Source organism: Marasmius oreades, chromosome 10 (genome assembly GCF_018924745.1).
Source record: "Marasmius oreades isolate 03SP1 chromosome 10, whole genome shotgun sequence".
NCBI lineage: Eukaryota > Fungi > Basidiomycota > Agaricomycetes > Agaricales > Marasmiaceae > Marasmius > Marasmius oreades.
Window position 1 is genome coordinate 1148091 of NC_057332.1, and position 13352 is coordinate 1161442.

The 13352-nt window shown below is 47.4% G+C and overlaps 7 protein-coding genes across 8 annotated transcripts; 2 read left to right on the plus strand and 5 right to left on the minus strand.

The window, feature by feature from the left end:
- Positions 1-12: 12 nt before the first annotated feature.
- On the minus strand, positions 13-3495 carry E1B28_002432 (uncharacterized protein). Its single transcript, XM_043159353.1, has 12 exons — positions 3341-3495; positions 3179-3279; positions 2800-3126; positions 2627-2742; positions 2056-2572; positions 1716-2003; positions 1639-1658; positions 1330-1585; positions 802-1278; positions 481-738; positions 329-406; positions 13-237 (listed from the first exon to the last, which is right to left on the minus strand). Exons 1-12 carry the CDS (start codon positions 3366-3368, stop codon positions 190-192), a joined length of 2514 nt encoding a protein of 837 aa, XP_043002953.1. The 5' UTR covers positions 3369-3495; the 3' UTR covers positions 13-189.
- A 562-nt stretch (positions 3496-4057) lies between these two features.
- E1B28_002433 (uncharacterized protein) lies at positions 4058-5409 on the plus strand. Its single transcript, XM_043159354.1, has 6 exons — positions 4058-4214; positions 4269-4479; positions 4528-4650; positions 4709-4789; positions 4857-5194; positions 5262-5409. The coding sequence occupies exons 3-6, from the start codon at positions 4549-4551 to the stop codon at positions 5347-5349; spliced, it is 609 nt and encodes a 202-aa protein (XP_043002954.1). The 5' UTR covers positions 4058-4214; positions 4269-4479; positions 4528-4548; the 3' UTR covers positions 5350-5409.
- An 811-nt stretch (positions 5410-6220) lies between these two features.
- On the minus strand, positions 6221-6650 carry E1B28_002434 (uncharacterized protein; the record flags this gene model as incomplete). Its single annotated transcript, XM_043159355.1, has 2 exons — positions 6221-6509; positions 6577-6650. The coding sequence occupies 2 exons, from the start codon at positions 6648-6650 to the stop codon at positions 6221-6223; spliced, it is 363 nt and encodes a 120-aa protein (XP_043002955.1).
- A 1052-nt stretch (positions 6651-7702) lies between these two features.
- E1B28_002435 (uncharacterized protein) lies at positions 7703-8581 on the minus strand (the record flags this gene model as incomplete). The annotated part of the gene is made up of 1 exon (XM_043159356.1): positions 7703-8581. The coding sequence occupies one exon, from the start codon at positions 8579-8581 to the stop codon at positions 7703-7705; it is 879 nt and encodes a 292-aa protein (XP_043002956.1).
- A 599-nt stretch (positions 8582-9180) lies between these two features.
- On the minus strand, positions 9181-10335 carry E1B28_002436 (uncharacterized protein). Its single transcript, XM_043159357.1, has 4 exons — positions 10030-10335; positions 9713-9963; positions 9277-9649; positions 9181-9220 (listed from the first exon to the last, which is right to left on the minus strand). Exons 1-4 carry the CDS (start codon positions 10286-10288, stop codon positions 9198-9200), a joined length of 906 nt encoding a protein of 301 aa, XP_043002957.1. The 5' UTR covers positions 10289-10335; the 3' UTR covers positions 9181-9197.
- Positions 10336-10437: 102 nt separating this feature from the next.
- On the plus strand, positions 10438-11376 carry E1B28_002437 (uncharacterized protein). Its single transcript, XM_043159358.1, has 4 exons — positions 10438-10511; positions 10564-10829; positions 10918-11102; positions 11159-11376. Exons 1-4 carry the CDS (start codon positions 10465-10467, stop codon positions 11180-11182), a joined length of 522 nt encoding a protein of 173 aa, XP_043002958.1. The 5' UTR covers positions 10438-10464; the 3' UTR covers positions 11183-11376.
- Positions 11377-11518: 142 nt separating this feature from the next.
- On the minus strand, positions 11519-13315 carry E1B28_002438 (uncharacterized protein). 2 transcript variants are annotated; one of them, XM_043159359.1, is made up of 10 exons: positions 13242-13315; positions 13121-13189; positions 12999-13065; positions 12520-12943; positions 12368-12460; positions 12292-12313; positions 12058-12240; positions 11946-12010; positions 11719-11893; positions 11519-11664 (listed from the first exon to the last, which is right to left on the minus strand). In XM_043159359.1, exons 1-10 carry the CDS (start codon positions 13272-13274, stop codon positions 11635-11637), a joined length of 1161 nt encoding a protein of 386 aa, XP_043002959.1. In that variant the 5' UTR covers positions 13275-13315; the 3' UTR covers positions 11519-11634. The 2 variants fall into 2 exon arrangements, with proteins under 2 accessions (XP_043002959.1, XP_043002960.1); XM_043159360.1 differs by having other exon boundaries at positions 11550-11664; positions 12999-13189.
- Between the last annotated feature and the right edge of the window lie 37 nt (positions 13316-13352).

Consider the following 13352-nt stretch of genomic DNA (forward strand, 5'->3'; position numbering starts at 1 on the left):
TACACCGCTTTTGGTTCTTACATATTTGCCGGGATTATGTCAATCTGATTCCCAAGCTCCGCTCCGACCGTAACAATCACTTCTCGGCCTCTTCGGCCTATTACAGCTACGGGGCATAAAGACAATAATTACCCCAGACGTAACTACAAATGTGGAGGTGTAAAAGAGGTTTAATCATACGTTTCGCCATTACTCTTTATCCGCTTCTGGATTAGCGAAAGTGAGCGGAGTGAAGGCCTGGATGAATGAATGAAAAGAGTCAGAACCTTATCAAAATTCGCACAGCACACGAACGTTTGTCCATGTGGTAAATAAATGGTTCACGTACATAACCACCGCCCTCAAAGTGCTTGCTGTTTCCTTCAACCCAGTGAAGTCGGAGAGCATGGAGGAATGCGGATAAACCCTGAATAAGAGCAGGTGATCAGTAATCGGAAGGATGCGAAGGAAAGAAATCGATGACTGGAATTGAACGCTTACCTCCATGATACACAGGATGCCCACAGTCGCGCCGAACCAAAACAGTCCCATAATGATTAATGCGATCCACCCGCCAACACCAGCAGGCGACAGAAATTCCTCAATAGTCATTTCCCATAACACTTCTGACAGCTGAGCATGTGCAAGAGACAATGCCCACAACCGAAGATATGAAGCAGTATGCGAGATGCAACCGAGGCAGAATTCAATCGTATGAATTACTTGATGAATCGCAACTTCGCCGAAATCATGATGTTCCTTGAGAGGCGTAATGTTGGTCAGAACAGCTTTGCGGCAAGGTTGATCGTACACAAAACTTACATGTTCTTCCTCGGCATCCTCCGCGATCGCACGCCCATTTCCCTCCTCCTCTCCTTCAAGGTGCTCATCGCTACTCCCGCGAGGGCCGTCACCTTGTCCAATGCTAACATAACCTTGACCCTGAATTTGTTTCATTTCCTTCCAAATGAAATAAGGCTTCGCAATCAACAGAATTGGAACGCAGATCGCCGCCAAGAGTAACAAAACAACCTGCACGAATGCTTGTCCACGATACAATTGCAAATCTGAGTCGACTGTTCCGGGTGACAAGAACATAGAGATGAGCATGTTCAACAGGGATGGTGGTGCCGTAGAAGATCTGGTCCAATCCACCGACCACTTGTATAAAATACACAAAACCAGGTATCCGAATATGGACTGGAGGAAAACCATTTGGGGAATGAAGTTGGTGTAGATATCAAGTCGCCTCTTGAACCTGATATGGTTGGGTACTTGCAAACACAATGCAAATGTCATCTATTTCACTGAGTGAGCAAACGAGCAAATTTGACTAGTGGTACAACGTACGTGAACAACGCCCAACACAATAGACATCTTCATCTTGTAGGAGTTCAAGAACACCAGGCGGTTGTCGGCCCCGTACCAACCGTGATCCAAACCAAATGGATAAACATACCCGTTCGACTCACCAATAAGTTTTTCGCCTCGCTCATGAAAAGTCCATCCACTACTGAATAGGCTCAGTGTCTTGGAGAAGATGTCGTTATACAAGAATCCGGAGTAGACAGAGAAGGCCCCCATCAGAAGAATGATATAACGACCACTGTGCCCAGGTATGAGGATGCAACGTCAAATTTGACGCGAAGAAGTACTTACTAGAAGAATTGGCCGACAATCTATTGAAACACGTGTCAGTGTCCCGAAATCATGAGGATGAAATAACGTTGATTTACCTCCCCAAGATCCTGTTTAGCAAGTTTTCGTTCGCCTAGGATCATGCGCAAAGCAAATAGGAAGATGATGAAACCATGTCCAATATCACCGAACATAACGGAGAACAAGAACGGGAAGGTAACGACTGCAAACAGCCCAGGATTGATTTCCTGATAACGAGCGATACCATAACTATCCATGATGGTCTGGAAACCTTCTGTAAATTTGTTGGTCCTATTGAAGGTAGGAGGAGTCTTGTGTGTGCGCAGTTCATGCAAGATAGGCGGTACACTGGTCCCGGACTCTTCCTGTAAGAGCCACTGAGATCATCCATCTCAACAGAGACAAAAATGTACCCACTGTAGCGTGCCGAAGAGCCGACTGAATCATGGCGATATCCCGAGTAGGAACCCAACCCTCAGCAATGAGTGTCTTCCTCCTCACGTCGTAATTGAATAGGTTGAGCGTTTCATAGATCATCTTTTCTTTCCTCACAACATCCTGCCAGCTCCTCAAGTTGTCCCCAACCTTCATCAGCTCAGTGCGCCGATTGACGCCGGTGTTGTAGAGCACTGTTTGTAGATCCTCGAGACGGCCAGTGACCTCTCGCAGGGAGTCCGAACGTTTGTCAGCATTAGCGTCAATAGGGTACAAAGTGGCACCCATCGACTCCGATACTTTGCGAATCTTCGCGAGAAGAGCATCCCCATGGGCAAAGATAATGAAGACATTCTTGCGAGTTTCGGAACCAGTGACAGGATCAACAAACGGCTCGACAATATCAGTGTGGTTCATGTAAAGGTTGCCTCGGAGGACACGCCAAAGGACACGTTCAAACGTCGGGACTCGTGCGCGGTCAATAACGCCAGTGACAAACCTGATATTTAAGGGCTCAGTCATTTGGGATGGACAGGTGACCCGATAAACTCACTCAAGGTCAAATTGAACACTGGCAGAAGAATACTGATTTTCGCGATCCTCGTGTTGAAGCAAAGGGGCAGAGCTATCGTCGAATGAATTCCTGATTACAGGCTGTTGGCCTTGAGCCTGAGGAGTTTAGTCTGAATCAGCCTCGCGTACACAGAAGTAACATATATTCCCCACCCTGTCGAAAAACACGGCGGTCTCTCGTAACACATGTCGCGCCTCAACGAGCTCCCTCGTCCTCTCGCTAAGCTTCTGATAACTTTCATTCATCTTGATAAGCCTTGACTCATGTTCGGCGAGAGTTACATCTAATTCGTCTATGGTCTGAGCTGCACGAGGCCCTACGGTGATTAGAGGTGCGCATTCGTATAGGGGCCGGACAGGAACGACATCCTTCTCTTGCGTGATTTGATTGGAGAAAAACCGAACCCTTCTGGCCATTTCATCTATTCGACGAATCTCTCCAACAAAAGAACGTTGGAAAGGGTTGATTGTGGGATTGAGCTACAAAAAAAAGATCAGAAGGCGCACGAGAAAGTGGTGGCAGGGCACGGACATCCTTAAATTGAACATTTCCGAGTTCTCCTAGTTCTGCAACGGTATCGTGTGCTACTTCGGTTGGAACGAAAAGCTGGACCAAGCTCATCTCCTCCGAGCCTGCATGCGCAGCTGTAAGTTCTATCTACATTAATAACTTGAAGTTGTTGCGTGAACGTACGGAGAAGGCTCGGATAGTCACCCGACATTTTAAATTTGGACCGATAGGGTATTCAAGAAATTATAGAATGAAGGAGGGAGGAGGACAAGGATTTCTGTTCAACTGCAAGTTCAAGTTGGCAGAGGCAGGGTTCGGAATGGACGACGTGACGTCCCTATGTGACAGTCACAGGTCCAAGTTGTGACGGTCTTTGAGGTCCCCAGTGAGTCCTGATGCTCTCATCCAGGACTGGACCAAATTCGGTGGTTTTATTACCCCATTTGGATATTTTTCAGTGATTTGGCATTTTTTGGTGGTACGGGCATGCAACCTTATATATGGCGGAAAATGAGGGGAAAAGCCAGTGAATGAGTATTGTGACGTATCCGCAGTACCGATGGTCTATTCTTCTTTGTTTTTCTCTCACTTTGTAGCAGACAGCAGCAGCAATGGGCTGAATCATCATCCACGTCGACGTGTCATCTGGTGCGAAGGGAGTTTCACTCACTGGCAGTGGAGGCATTTTGATGTCATCTCGCATGTGTCAGGTCCATAGGCACGCAGAACAGACCCAGAAATTCCTATCGCCGAAGGCCGTCCGCGGCAGGGTTCGGCCTGAGACATATGGGCCAATTCCGGTCAAAAGTTCGGTGTTTTGGCATGAAAGATGGCCAAAATGTTTTTGCAAAATTCGGTGGTTTTGGATGATCATGAGGGCTCTGCCGGCGGGATTATCAGGGCCTTTCTGACTTGCAACCCGAAGTCGCCTATTACTGGAACTTCGAGCTTCAAGCTCCGAGCGTGGTTCGGTCTGCTTCTCTCTGCTCACGGTGGCCGCATTCTCGGGCGCCCATATACATAAGTATGCTGTATATGTTTTATGACGATTACTCAAGTACGTCCTGGATCTTGTCTCGATCTGTTGCCAGCTAAATATGATATAATACAGGTCCTGTGCATGGCAAAAATTATTGATCCGGATCAGATAGCGGAAGCCTCGAGTGAGGCTCATTTTGATGACACGAGGCCTACAGGCGGGCTAAGCGTGCCACTGCTCTGGGGATTGAAATACGAGTGTAAGGGTGCAGGTATGGAGAGCAATCCTTTCTTTTGATTTCTCGGTCGGTACATCACTACTAACATCCTCAAACGCTCACAAAGTAAGTCGTCCACGATTCCATTCAATACCTTTCTTCTGAGCAACATAGGTCTCCACAGGAAGTATCTCTATGTTTGAAACAATACCATTCGACACCAGCATCATCAAACCTGTGGACGGTGATCTGTGCGATCTACTCGGTTCAATGTCTTTGGCCTCCGGGTACAAGAAGGTGAGAAGGAGGTTCATTCAACAAAAATAGCAAGGTATACTGATCCTCCTGGAGAAAGGAAGAGTTTATCGACGCTACGCCAAGGCTTCATCAACCGACGCTGGACGTTCGAGACGAAGTAATGTCAGACGATTCTCTGGTGAGTACTTCAGAGGATTTGAGGGAAAGGCATAGCCTGATTAAATCTACCTTGAAAACGCCTTCAGTCAGATACAACGTCAGAATACTCCAATCAGTCCAAACCGCCCACGCAATCAAGAAACGACAAATCCACCAACGAAACCTACGGATGCACGTACCTCAAAGTTCTCCAGGAACAAATCGCCATAGAGGGTTACCCAACCACGGGTGGGGATTACCTCGAAGCCATATTCACCCATCGAGAGTTGTTCACGTCGTATCGAGGGTCCCACCAAGATTGCGCGAGAGCTTTTAGTGATATTGCTTTCTCGCTCGAACGCAGGGCGTGGCGAGCAGATAGAGATGCGGATTCTGAAGCAGTAGCGGCGTTTAGACACGAAGCATGGATGATCGCGGCTTGGATGTAAGACCATGGATATTCACGTTTTTCGATATGGACTCTGAATATGTTTGGGTTCCCTCTCTCGTAGTGACAAGCACCACAACGAAATCAGACAGGCGCATGATGTCCTCCCGTTAAGGTCCGCTCCTTCGATCGTTTGTTTCATGCCATTGTAGCTCCTGTACCCACATCGTTGTATAATGTCTGATATACGACTCTATTTATGGTTTTCTCGGGTGGAAATCCCACTGTGATACCTGTAAAGCACATTAATCTCAGTCCCATCTTTCGATGGACAGTAAACGACGCAGACGTCGCTCAAAAGCCCGCCTTCGAGGATTCGGGAATCGGAACACTGCCGTCAACAGTCAGGTTCCTGCCCACAGCAAGTACGAGGCAACTGTAATTCTCAGTTCGAGAGCCAAGGCACGTCGAGTAGTCTTAACCTCCTTCCAGCTTCACAACAAACTCCTGGTCAAGCCAAAATTCCAGGTTTGACATACTAGATGGGGTTGTCGTTTGTTCAGTGACGATTGGGCAGCCAAATAATCCACTGTCACAGGCGGCGGCGGCGCTGTGATGATTGCCTTAATAGAAAGGAGGTCGGCGGAGCAATTGATTACAGCGGATACTGAGCCAATACACAACGAGCCTGGGACACAGCGACAACACCACTCACTAGTACGGGTCAAAAAATAAATTTCTTGAAAGCTTTATAACATTGTAGGATGGAACGTCGATTGTGGGGGGGCTTCATGCCCTCACTGAACCTACGATTGGGACGTGGGATATCAGGGACATGCCCAAAGATGGTGGTGGACTTATGTGGGAATTGTCCTTGTTCAACACCTCGAGTCAGTTCTTGGGTGACTGGGATTTTGAAAAAGTTTGGAAGATGTCCCGAACATGATTACATCCGGCATGACCTTGTAAGTCAAATACGAGTAAGGGAGCGCATCGCCGCATACGATAACACAACACATACCTTACTGTTCAATGGGTCAAGCCCCGCCAACCCCCTATAAGAATTATTGTCCTGAAATGCGGCTATGGCCGCTGCAACGAGTCGAGCGTGCGGATCGTGTTTACATTTATCATCTTTGTAGACATCAGGGTTGGCGTACTTGGCCTCACCGCATATGAAGAGCTGCAACTCTTTGCGAGTGCGAATTGCTCGAGGACGATGAAGATACCCAAGGGCGCGGAAAAGTGCCACAGTAAATCAACGACTGCTGACTCCCTCCGACTTGGAGGGCATTGCGAGATCGAGTTGAGTGAGGAGGTTATAGGATGCGTCGTCGGCTGCGTCATCAGCGGTGGCGGCGGTGAGGATGTCCTGGTGAATGGCAGGAGCAGGTAAGGGTGTTTCTTCGAAGAAAGTTTGAGCATCCTGAAAGACCAACCTGATGTTGTACGCTTCCAGCTCGTTAGAAGTCCATTCGTTTCCGGACTTGGCTGAACAGATTGTGTTGGCCATGATGGTCGTGGTAGGGTCTGGAATACCTTCAATTGGTTGTCTTCACTACCCTGGAACTTCTGGGACTGGGGAGTCTGTTCTTGGTCTACAACTATGTAGTCCATGGTCGTTTTGCAGCGCAATCGTGGAAAGGCGCGAGCCTTGGTCGAACCACTGGATCTCAGAGAAAGGTCGTAGACCAAATACTGGCTCGGTAACGTCTCTGGCACCCCCGTTTGTTTGTAGGCTGCAATTCGCTCGAAGTGTACCATTTCTATCCTGCTCCTTGCGATAGGGATTATCGTCGATTGAATTCAAACCCATCGGACAGTTCTTCCTTGCAGCGGAATGCTTGGTCAACGAGTTATACACCTGATAACCGTCAGCATGAAAATATCAATCTCCCAGCTTTGCGGTTAGACATGGATATCCATATACTTATAAGACCTCGACCTGACACAAACAGGAGACTTCTGTCTTCCCATCCACAAGCCCTACCGGGAATGCTCGGCTGAAGGGTGCTTCGAAGTTTCGAAGTAATTGAAATTTCACCGTATCATCGAGATTAATTGGGGGAGGGTGTAAAAGATGGATGATGAGGGATGGAAAACAGTTCGGATATGAATTGGTTCGGAAGACGCTGTAAAACCATGCATGAGGGCATGGCTAAAACACAGAGTTTTCGCCCAGTGAATATTTAGCCGGTCTACGAGGCAGAGTGGCAGAACTGGCCCCAGACAAGGAGGTAACGTGAAAAGACAAAGGTCGGGTTGAGCTGGGTTCAATCTAGTCGTCCGGGACAGTGAAATACTATAAGAGAGCACTTGAGCACGTACGAGAGCTGGAATAAAGAGCCCGCTTACCTCACTCATTCGACGCCAGCGATGGACTTGAAGGATCCAGCTCATTTCACACGTTGAGACTGAGATGCATGTGGGATGTGGATTGAGGAAAGGAAGCATGGTATGTGTACATGAAGCAAGTGGACCGAAACGACCGATAAACTATCCATCTGCCAGTTCATGCGCTGTATCAGCTTTCGAAATTCATCATAAATTGGAGAGACGAACAGATCACAGCTCCACCGTAGTCGGCAACCGCTTCAAACAGCTTCTCAAGTGATTGAGCGTATCCAATTTGCCATAAAGTAAATGTCCACATCCCAGCCTTCGACATCTCGCATTCCAGCAAGCTGCCGTCTCAGGCCAATCCTCCATTTGCCAGTTCCCTATTGAATCCCCCTTGGGATTCTTATCCATCTCCCAAAAGATCTTTGCCTTCAACTCTCTCCAAGGAGAGTTGTCAACTTCCTGGGTGCACTTATCACACACTCTAACCGTCAAATTTCCAGCATGAAAGACGTCAGGGTCATCTAAATACCCTTTCAAAACATCCCTCCTCAATCTGTGCAGCTTCATCAGAGCGAGTAGTGATCGAGGTGGGAGCCGTTCCAATGTTTTCTGGTTTTCTTCAGCGTAAAGGTTGAGACCTAACGTGTGACTTGAACTCAGTCTGATCTCGTCTTCCCAACCGAAATGAGAAGCGACAGCGTAGAGACGAAGAGGTTCCGCAAGGAACATGGGCGCGGTGATACTTGACCTAATTATGGATAACGGTCCTGCGGTATCCCATTCCTCGACGAGTACCAAAATTTCTTCCACCTGGTCAAAGGAATCCCAACGTGGAATTTCAAAGCCACACAGCATGAGAAGAACGGGGGTTACGGTACAGTCGGGATGAGGAATTGGGATAGGATGCGTTTCATCATTGTCATGATCGCCTCTAGGAAGAGAGAGTAAACTGTTGAAGAAAGCAGAGGTAGAGCGAAGAACAAAGGAGGAAACACGGTAGAATGTGCCTTCACTAGAGCGTAGGACGATGTCGGCGTCTAAAGATGCGAATTTGGGGTGGTATCTAAAATCTTCAGACGACGGCGGCTCGGGGCTAGACATCATGGTGATCGTCCGGGACAAGGTCGAATACACGTGGGACCTTAACCACACACGATGTTATAATTACACTCCACTTTTCTTATTCTCGATCCAGCACTAGCGATAGGATTCTTCCTAGGGAAAGCTACGATATTGCGCAATTATCTATGAGCGCCATTCTATTGGATCTATCCTTCCCAAACCTACACTACATTTCGACAAGTTCCTATGAAGCGCCGAATCAAGGACCCTACACGACCTTGAACAGCGGCCAGATCAATACGTCGACTCAGAAGCCTCACAGTTGCCACAGCGTTCGACATTCTCGGTAAGTCAAACATTGGCGATGCCAAACTTCTGAGGGACCGTCGGTCCGTTTAACCACCACCAGAGTTAATCCAGTCAGATCATTTTCGACTGACCACACATACAGGGCAACTTCAAGTGTGTGATTATTAGAAGCGTATGCGAATGTAAGTTCCGTCTACCACGTTCAAAGTCAAGTCATTGAAATTGACACATACTTATTTATTTCGCAAACGGCATCAGGCGTTCGTCAACGATTCGTGTTGGATCGGCACAATGCAGATGTCTATGGATATGGAAGGGATGGATGTTAACGCTCTCTAATCAACCTCTATCGTGCTTTAGGCTTCATCTCTAGAAAACGGAGAAATATCAGTTATACTATTGTGCAACCGGTCGCTACTTCTTACCTTTCTCCACTTTCTTCTCAACTTCCGTAATGGGAGTCTGCCATACCCCTGAAAAGTTCTTCATGGTACGGGTCGTGAACAAGAATGCAAGAATCATAGCGCAGGCCGCTCTAGCTGTCTCGGGATCCACAGCCTCTACGGGTTTCTCCCCATTACCTGCACCCAACATCGTACTAATCACGGTGTGCATCTCAGCCCAGAAAGGTTGTGCGTGTGTGAGAAGCGCGTAGAGCCCAGTAATGAGTGGAGCACACCACAAATCGACAGTGGTCCATCCGTAAGGTTGCAGTTCCGGGGGAGTAGTGAGTGTGATTGGGGTGGGATTCATGAAGGAAAGCATGTTTGTGAGGAAAAAACCGCCATTCGCTGTCAGCTATGGGATGCATTACATTCTGATTGTCATATCATCACGGATGTAAGGACGAGCAGCACGTACAAAAGAAGCCACGAGAAGGGCCCATGGAGATAATGACAGGGCTGAATCCTTATTCATGGTGACCACAGGGGGGATAAGGTTACACAATAGGTAAGCACGAGAGAATCCGTCGAATAAGGACAAGGGAAGTTCCAAGTTCAAAGAGGCTTCGGGAACAGTAGGAAGTGCATCGACGAGTGCTTGGATAGCGGTGTAAAGTGCCGGAGCGAGCCCAGAGACCATGAACGAAGGAGGAACCTGAATAAGTGGACCTGAGATTCGGTTGGAGAAATCAATATGATACTAATAACCAACGAATCCAATATCCGAACACATACATGCCATAACCTCCCCGCCAAATACTACGGTCAAGGCAGTCAAAGCGCTCCTGGAGAACGACCGACTTTCTACTGAGGTATGTCCATGAACCTTGACATGTTTTCTATACAAGTCTTCCCGAAATTGGCGCAGTACGATGCAAAGACGGAAAGCAGCGGCGACGTCGAGTGTACTGATAGGAAGCCCAAACCAAATAAAGGGTGCAATAGGCTGTAGTAGATAGCGGAAAGCCTCGATGGCGGGCGTCACAATCGACATGATGGAGAAAGGGAGAAAGGGAGAAAGGAACACGTAGAATGCCTATATTGTACAGTAACTGAGGGTAGAATAAACCCCGACTGTTCTCCTTATGGAAGCTGATCACGTGGGCTACTGTAGGTGCCTGTAGGCGTCGCCGGTTTGCTGGCGTTTCAATTTCAGACTTTGTCCACAACATGGCATCTTCCAGGCTGGATTATTCTTCCCTTGAATCATCCTCAAAGTACTCTACCACCCCATTTAAACTCAACTTACTTACAACCTACTTCTTCCAGATGGAAAAACCTGCCTACGCCTCCAGGATTCTCCAAATCTACCAAAAGCTCCTCTTCTTCGAATTCTAAATCTCTCGTTACCGCTCCCCGCCAACAGCAGCTTAAACAGGATCGTGCTTGGGATCTTGCAATCTCCCCGGCAAAGTCTTTGCCAATGCAGGGCTTCATGCTTTACATGTCCGGAGGAGGCGTTCAAATTTTCAGCATGGGCATCGTCTTTATGTTGCTTTTGTCGCCGTTTAGGAATCTTGCCGCTATGAACACCGGTGAGTATTTCTAGATAATCCTGCTGCATGGGCACCTGAAAGGTGCCCTCGTACTTTTGTGCCGACAACTAACAAACATTCGTTTAAGCATTTGCACCCTTCGCACCCTTTAACTCCAAGAATCCAAAGTCACTCTCCACCTTATTGCTACAAAAACTTGTCTACTTTATATGCAACATGTTGACTCTCGGAGTAGGATTATGGAAGTGCCGTTCAATGGGATTACTGCCGACAGGAACTGGGGACTGGCTAGCGTTTGAACAGAGGGGACAGGTATGGTCCATTCCCTTATGCTTGACCCCCAAGTCTGACACAAAATCCCCCGGTAGCCTCCGGAACTTTCTTTGTTCTAACATCAGATTGGGTGTGTTTATCATGTAGAAAGGAACTTGCGGCCTGCCCGAACAACCAAGCAGGTGCTTTGTTACCTGATATCTGATATCTATCGAAGAAGCAATCTGTCACAGCCTTTCAACCATGCCGTCGTTGGCTTCACCAACTTGAAACCTTTGTCATTTTGTTTACAAAGACAGTAAGAGAGGGAAGGTGACAGATGTAGATCCGCAAAGTGAACAGCATCCGTGCCAAAAACACGACGGGGCACAGCGACCTTTCCGAGAATACATTCTGTTACGGGCATTCGGCAACTTCAGCTTCTTCACTCTGACGGTCAATGGAAAGCAATCTCAACATGTAGTTCACGACCTCGCCTTGAGATTTGCGGATGGGCGTTTGTCGACTCATAAATTGTACTAATTTAAGTAGCAATCTAACACACGTTTCATTCATTCTATTACCACGACCTTTAGCTGATGTCTTCATCCAACGGAAGACACTGGGGGTAAAGGAACGTCAACAATCTTTCTAGTTGGAAATGGAGAAAACTTACACAGAACTCGATAAAATTCTCCCGGCCCCCCCGGTGACCAGTGCCTTCCCTTCTTGCTCTTTGAGCCGGCATGAGAAATTGAAGGCTCAGCAAACCCTCCCCGTCGATCCGTAGAGAAGTCTTGACCGAAGTCTGGAGAGCCCGCATCGCGCGTGTTATGTGGACAAATCGATAGCTGGGGGAGGGTCATGTAAATTGATATACGATCTGAGCGGAGTTTCACTCACCTAAAGCTCACTGGTTCAAGACAGTCAAAAGTTTCAAGAACATCTCTATCGTTGAAGTATTCCATCTAAAAATGGCGTTAGAAGAGTGCACATTAGACACTAGGTGAATCACCTCTGTAGTTCCATGCATACTCGTCGCTCTTATACGGAGTATCGGTTTTGCACGAGTTCGCGTCCGTTCCTCTTGTCTTGCGACTGTACCATCCGTGTCAGCTTTTTCCGGAGGGTTCGCAATGAACGTCAACTTGTCGCATGACGGATCGATTTCCGATAATGCTTCTTTCAACCAAGAAGACTACAGGTAGAGTCACGAGAGGTTCAGAATAAGATTCATGGATCTTCTGACCTTTAATATCACTTTCAATTTCCTACGAGGAGCTTGAGCGATTCTTTACTAGATCAGCTGAACGTCTCATGCTTACGTATCCTTAGCATCGAAGGGTAGTTCTAATTGTGGTTCGGCTTCAAAAGTTGATATTTCGCACGTTGTTGTCGGTCCAGAAGAATCTTCAGCACTAGTTTCTTCATTCAGCGAACATAGAAATATTGTAGAAGCGAAAGCGAAACGACTCACATGAGTAGCGTTAAGGGAGACCCCTCACCTAGATATGTCATTCGCATGCTAGTCCTTCTATCTGACCTGTTGAAAAATAGGTCCAAAGAAGTGTTCCCCCCTTGGCCTGTCTTCTTGCGTCCATTGGATTGCCTCCTAAATCCATTCCTTTCGTTGTTGTCACCCTGGTTGTCACTGCTTTCCTCCTCATCGTCTTGCTTCAACTGCACACGCTTCCCACTACCAGAGGATCCTGTGCCGCCGGCCGTACCAAATATGTTAAGACATTCTATCAGTGTATTGAGTTGTATTTCGAATGCAGTGTTTTCGATGTCAATGTCTTCTTCGTCTTGTTGTGATTGAGGGTGCTGCAAAGAGCGCGTCTTGAGAGACTCTGAGTGATACTCGTATTCATCGAAAACGTCAGAGAAGATGTACGCGGTGCCTAGTAACAGAACATTGAAAAATCGTGTTGGAAAAACGCGTCGATGATTCCACACCCAACAATGTCCGGGCTTCTTCCACAGCGACCACCAGTCCGTGTTGAGTTACAGTCACTCCAGCCCGCTTCATAGATCATCAGCCATGAACAAGTCGAATATACCCAAAAGAAATGTCGAACATTGGCAAAATTTACACCACGGAGTAAGGATGTAAAGTGTCGAACGTCGTGAACGGAGGCTTTCAGGACCTGAGAAGTAAGATTAAATTCGAATTTGGAGACAAATATCAAGGGTCGTTACAGGAATAATCTGTTCATTGATAGATGAAGACATGGATGGGACATGCTCGTCGCGGGTAAGCTCAAGAATAATCGTGAGACGTCACGGTCAATGTCATTGCCAAAAAAAAAG

What these genes read in the sequence shown, in the direction of transcription:
- E1B28_002437 (XM_043159358.1), top strand. Translation starts at nt 10,465, where the DNA reads ATGGCATCTTCCAGGCTGGATTATTCTTCCCTTGAATCATCCTCAAA. An exon ending in TCCCTTGAATCATCCTCAAA is followed by an intron (nt 10,512 to 10,563) that starts GTACTCTACCAC and finishes TACTTCTTCCAG; the next exon opens with ATGGAAAAACCTGCCTACGC. An exon ending in TCTTGCCGCTATGAACACCG is followed by an intron (nt 10,830 to 10,917) that starts GTGAGTATTTCT and finishes CATTCGTTTAAG; the next exon opens with CATTTGCACCCTTCGCACCC.
- E1B28_002438 (XM_043159359.1), bottom strand. Translation starts at nt 13,274, where the DNA reads ATGTCTTCATCTATCAATGAACAGATTATTCCT. An exon ending in GTGGTGTAAATTTTGCCAAT is followed by an intron (nt 13,066 to 13,120) that starts GTTCGACATTTC and finishes TGATCTATGAAG; the next exon opens with CGGGCTGGAGTGACTGTAAC. An exon ending in CCCTTCGATGCTAAGGATAC is followed by an intron (nt 12,314 to 12,367) that starts GTAAGCATGAGA and finishes AGCTCCTCGTAG; the next exon opens with GAAATTGAAAGTGATATTAA.
- E1B28_002436 (XM_043159357.1), bottom strand. Translation starts at nt 10,288, where the DNA reads ATGTCGATTGTGACGCCCGCCATCGAGGCTTTCCGCTATCTACTACAG. An exon ending in CCCTTCTCGTGGCTTCTTTT is followed by an intron (nt 9,650 to 9,712) that starts GTACGTGCTGCT and finishes TGCATCCCATAG; the next exon opens with CTGACAGCGAATGGCGGTTT. An exon ending in TGAGAAGAAAGTGGAGAAAG is followed by an intron (nt 9,221 to 9,276) that starts GTAAGAAGTAGC and finishes TCCGTTTTCTAG; the next exon opens with AGATGAAGCCTAAAGCACGA.
- E1B28_002433 (XM_043159354.1), top strand. Translation starts at nt 4,549, where the DNA reads ATGTTTGAAACAATACCATTCGACACCAGCATCATCAAACCTGTGGAC. An exon ending in TGGCCTCCGGGTACAAGAAG is followed by an intron (nt 4,651 to 4,708) that starts GTGAGAAGGAGG and finishes TCCTGGAGAAAG; the next exon opens with GAAGAGTTTATCGACGCTAC. An exon ending in TGGATGATCGCGGCTTGGAT is followed by an intron (nt 5,195 to 5,261) that starts GTAAGACCATGG and finishes CCTCTCTCGTAG; the next exon opens with TGACAAGCACCACAACGAAA.
- E1B28_002432 (XM_043159353.1), bottom strand. Translation starts at nt 3,368, where the DNA reads ATGTCGGGTGACTATCCGAGCCTTCTCC. An exon ending in ATTGTCGGCCAATTCTTCTA is followed by an intron (nt 1,586 to 1,638) that starts GTAAGTACTTCT and finishes ACCTGGGCACAG; the next exon opens with TGGTCGTTATATCATTCTTC. An exon ending in ACTTTGAGGGCGGTGGTTAT is followed by an intron (nt 238 to 328) that starts GTACGTGAACCA and finishes TCATTCATCCAG; the next exon opens with GCCTTCACTCCGCTCACTTT.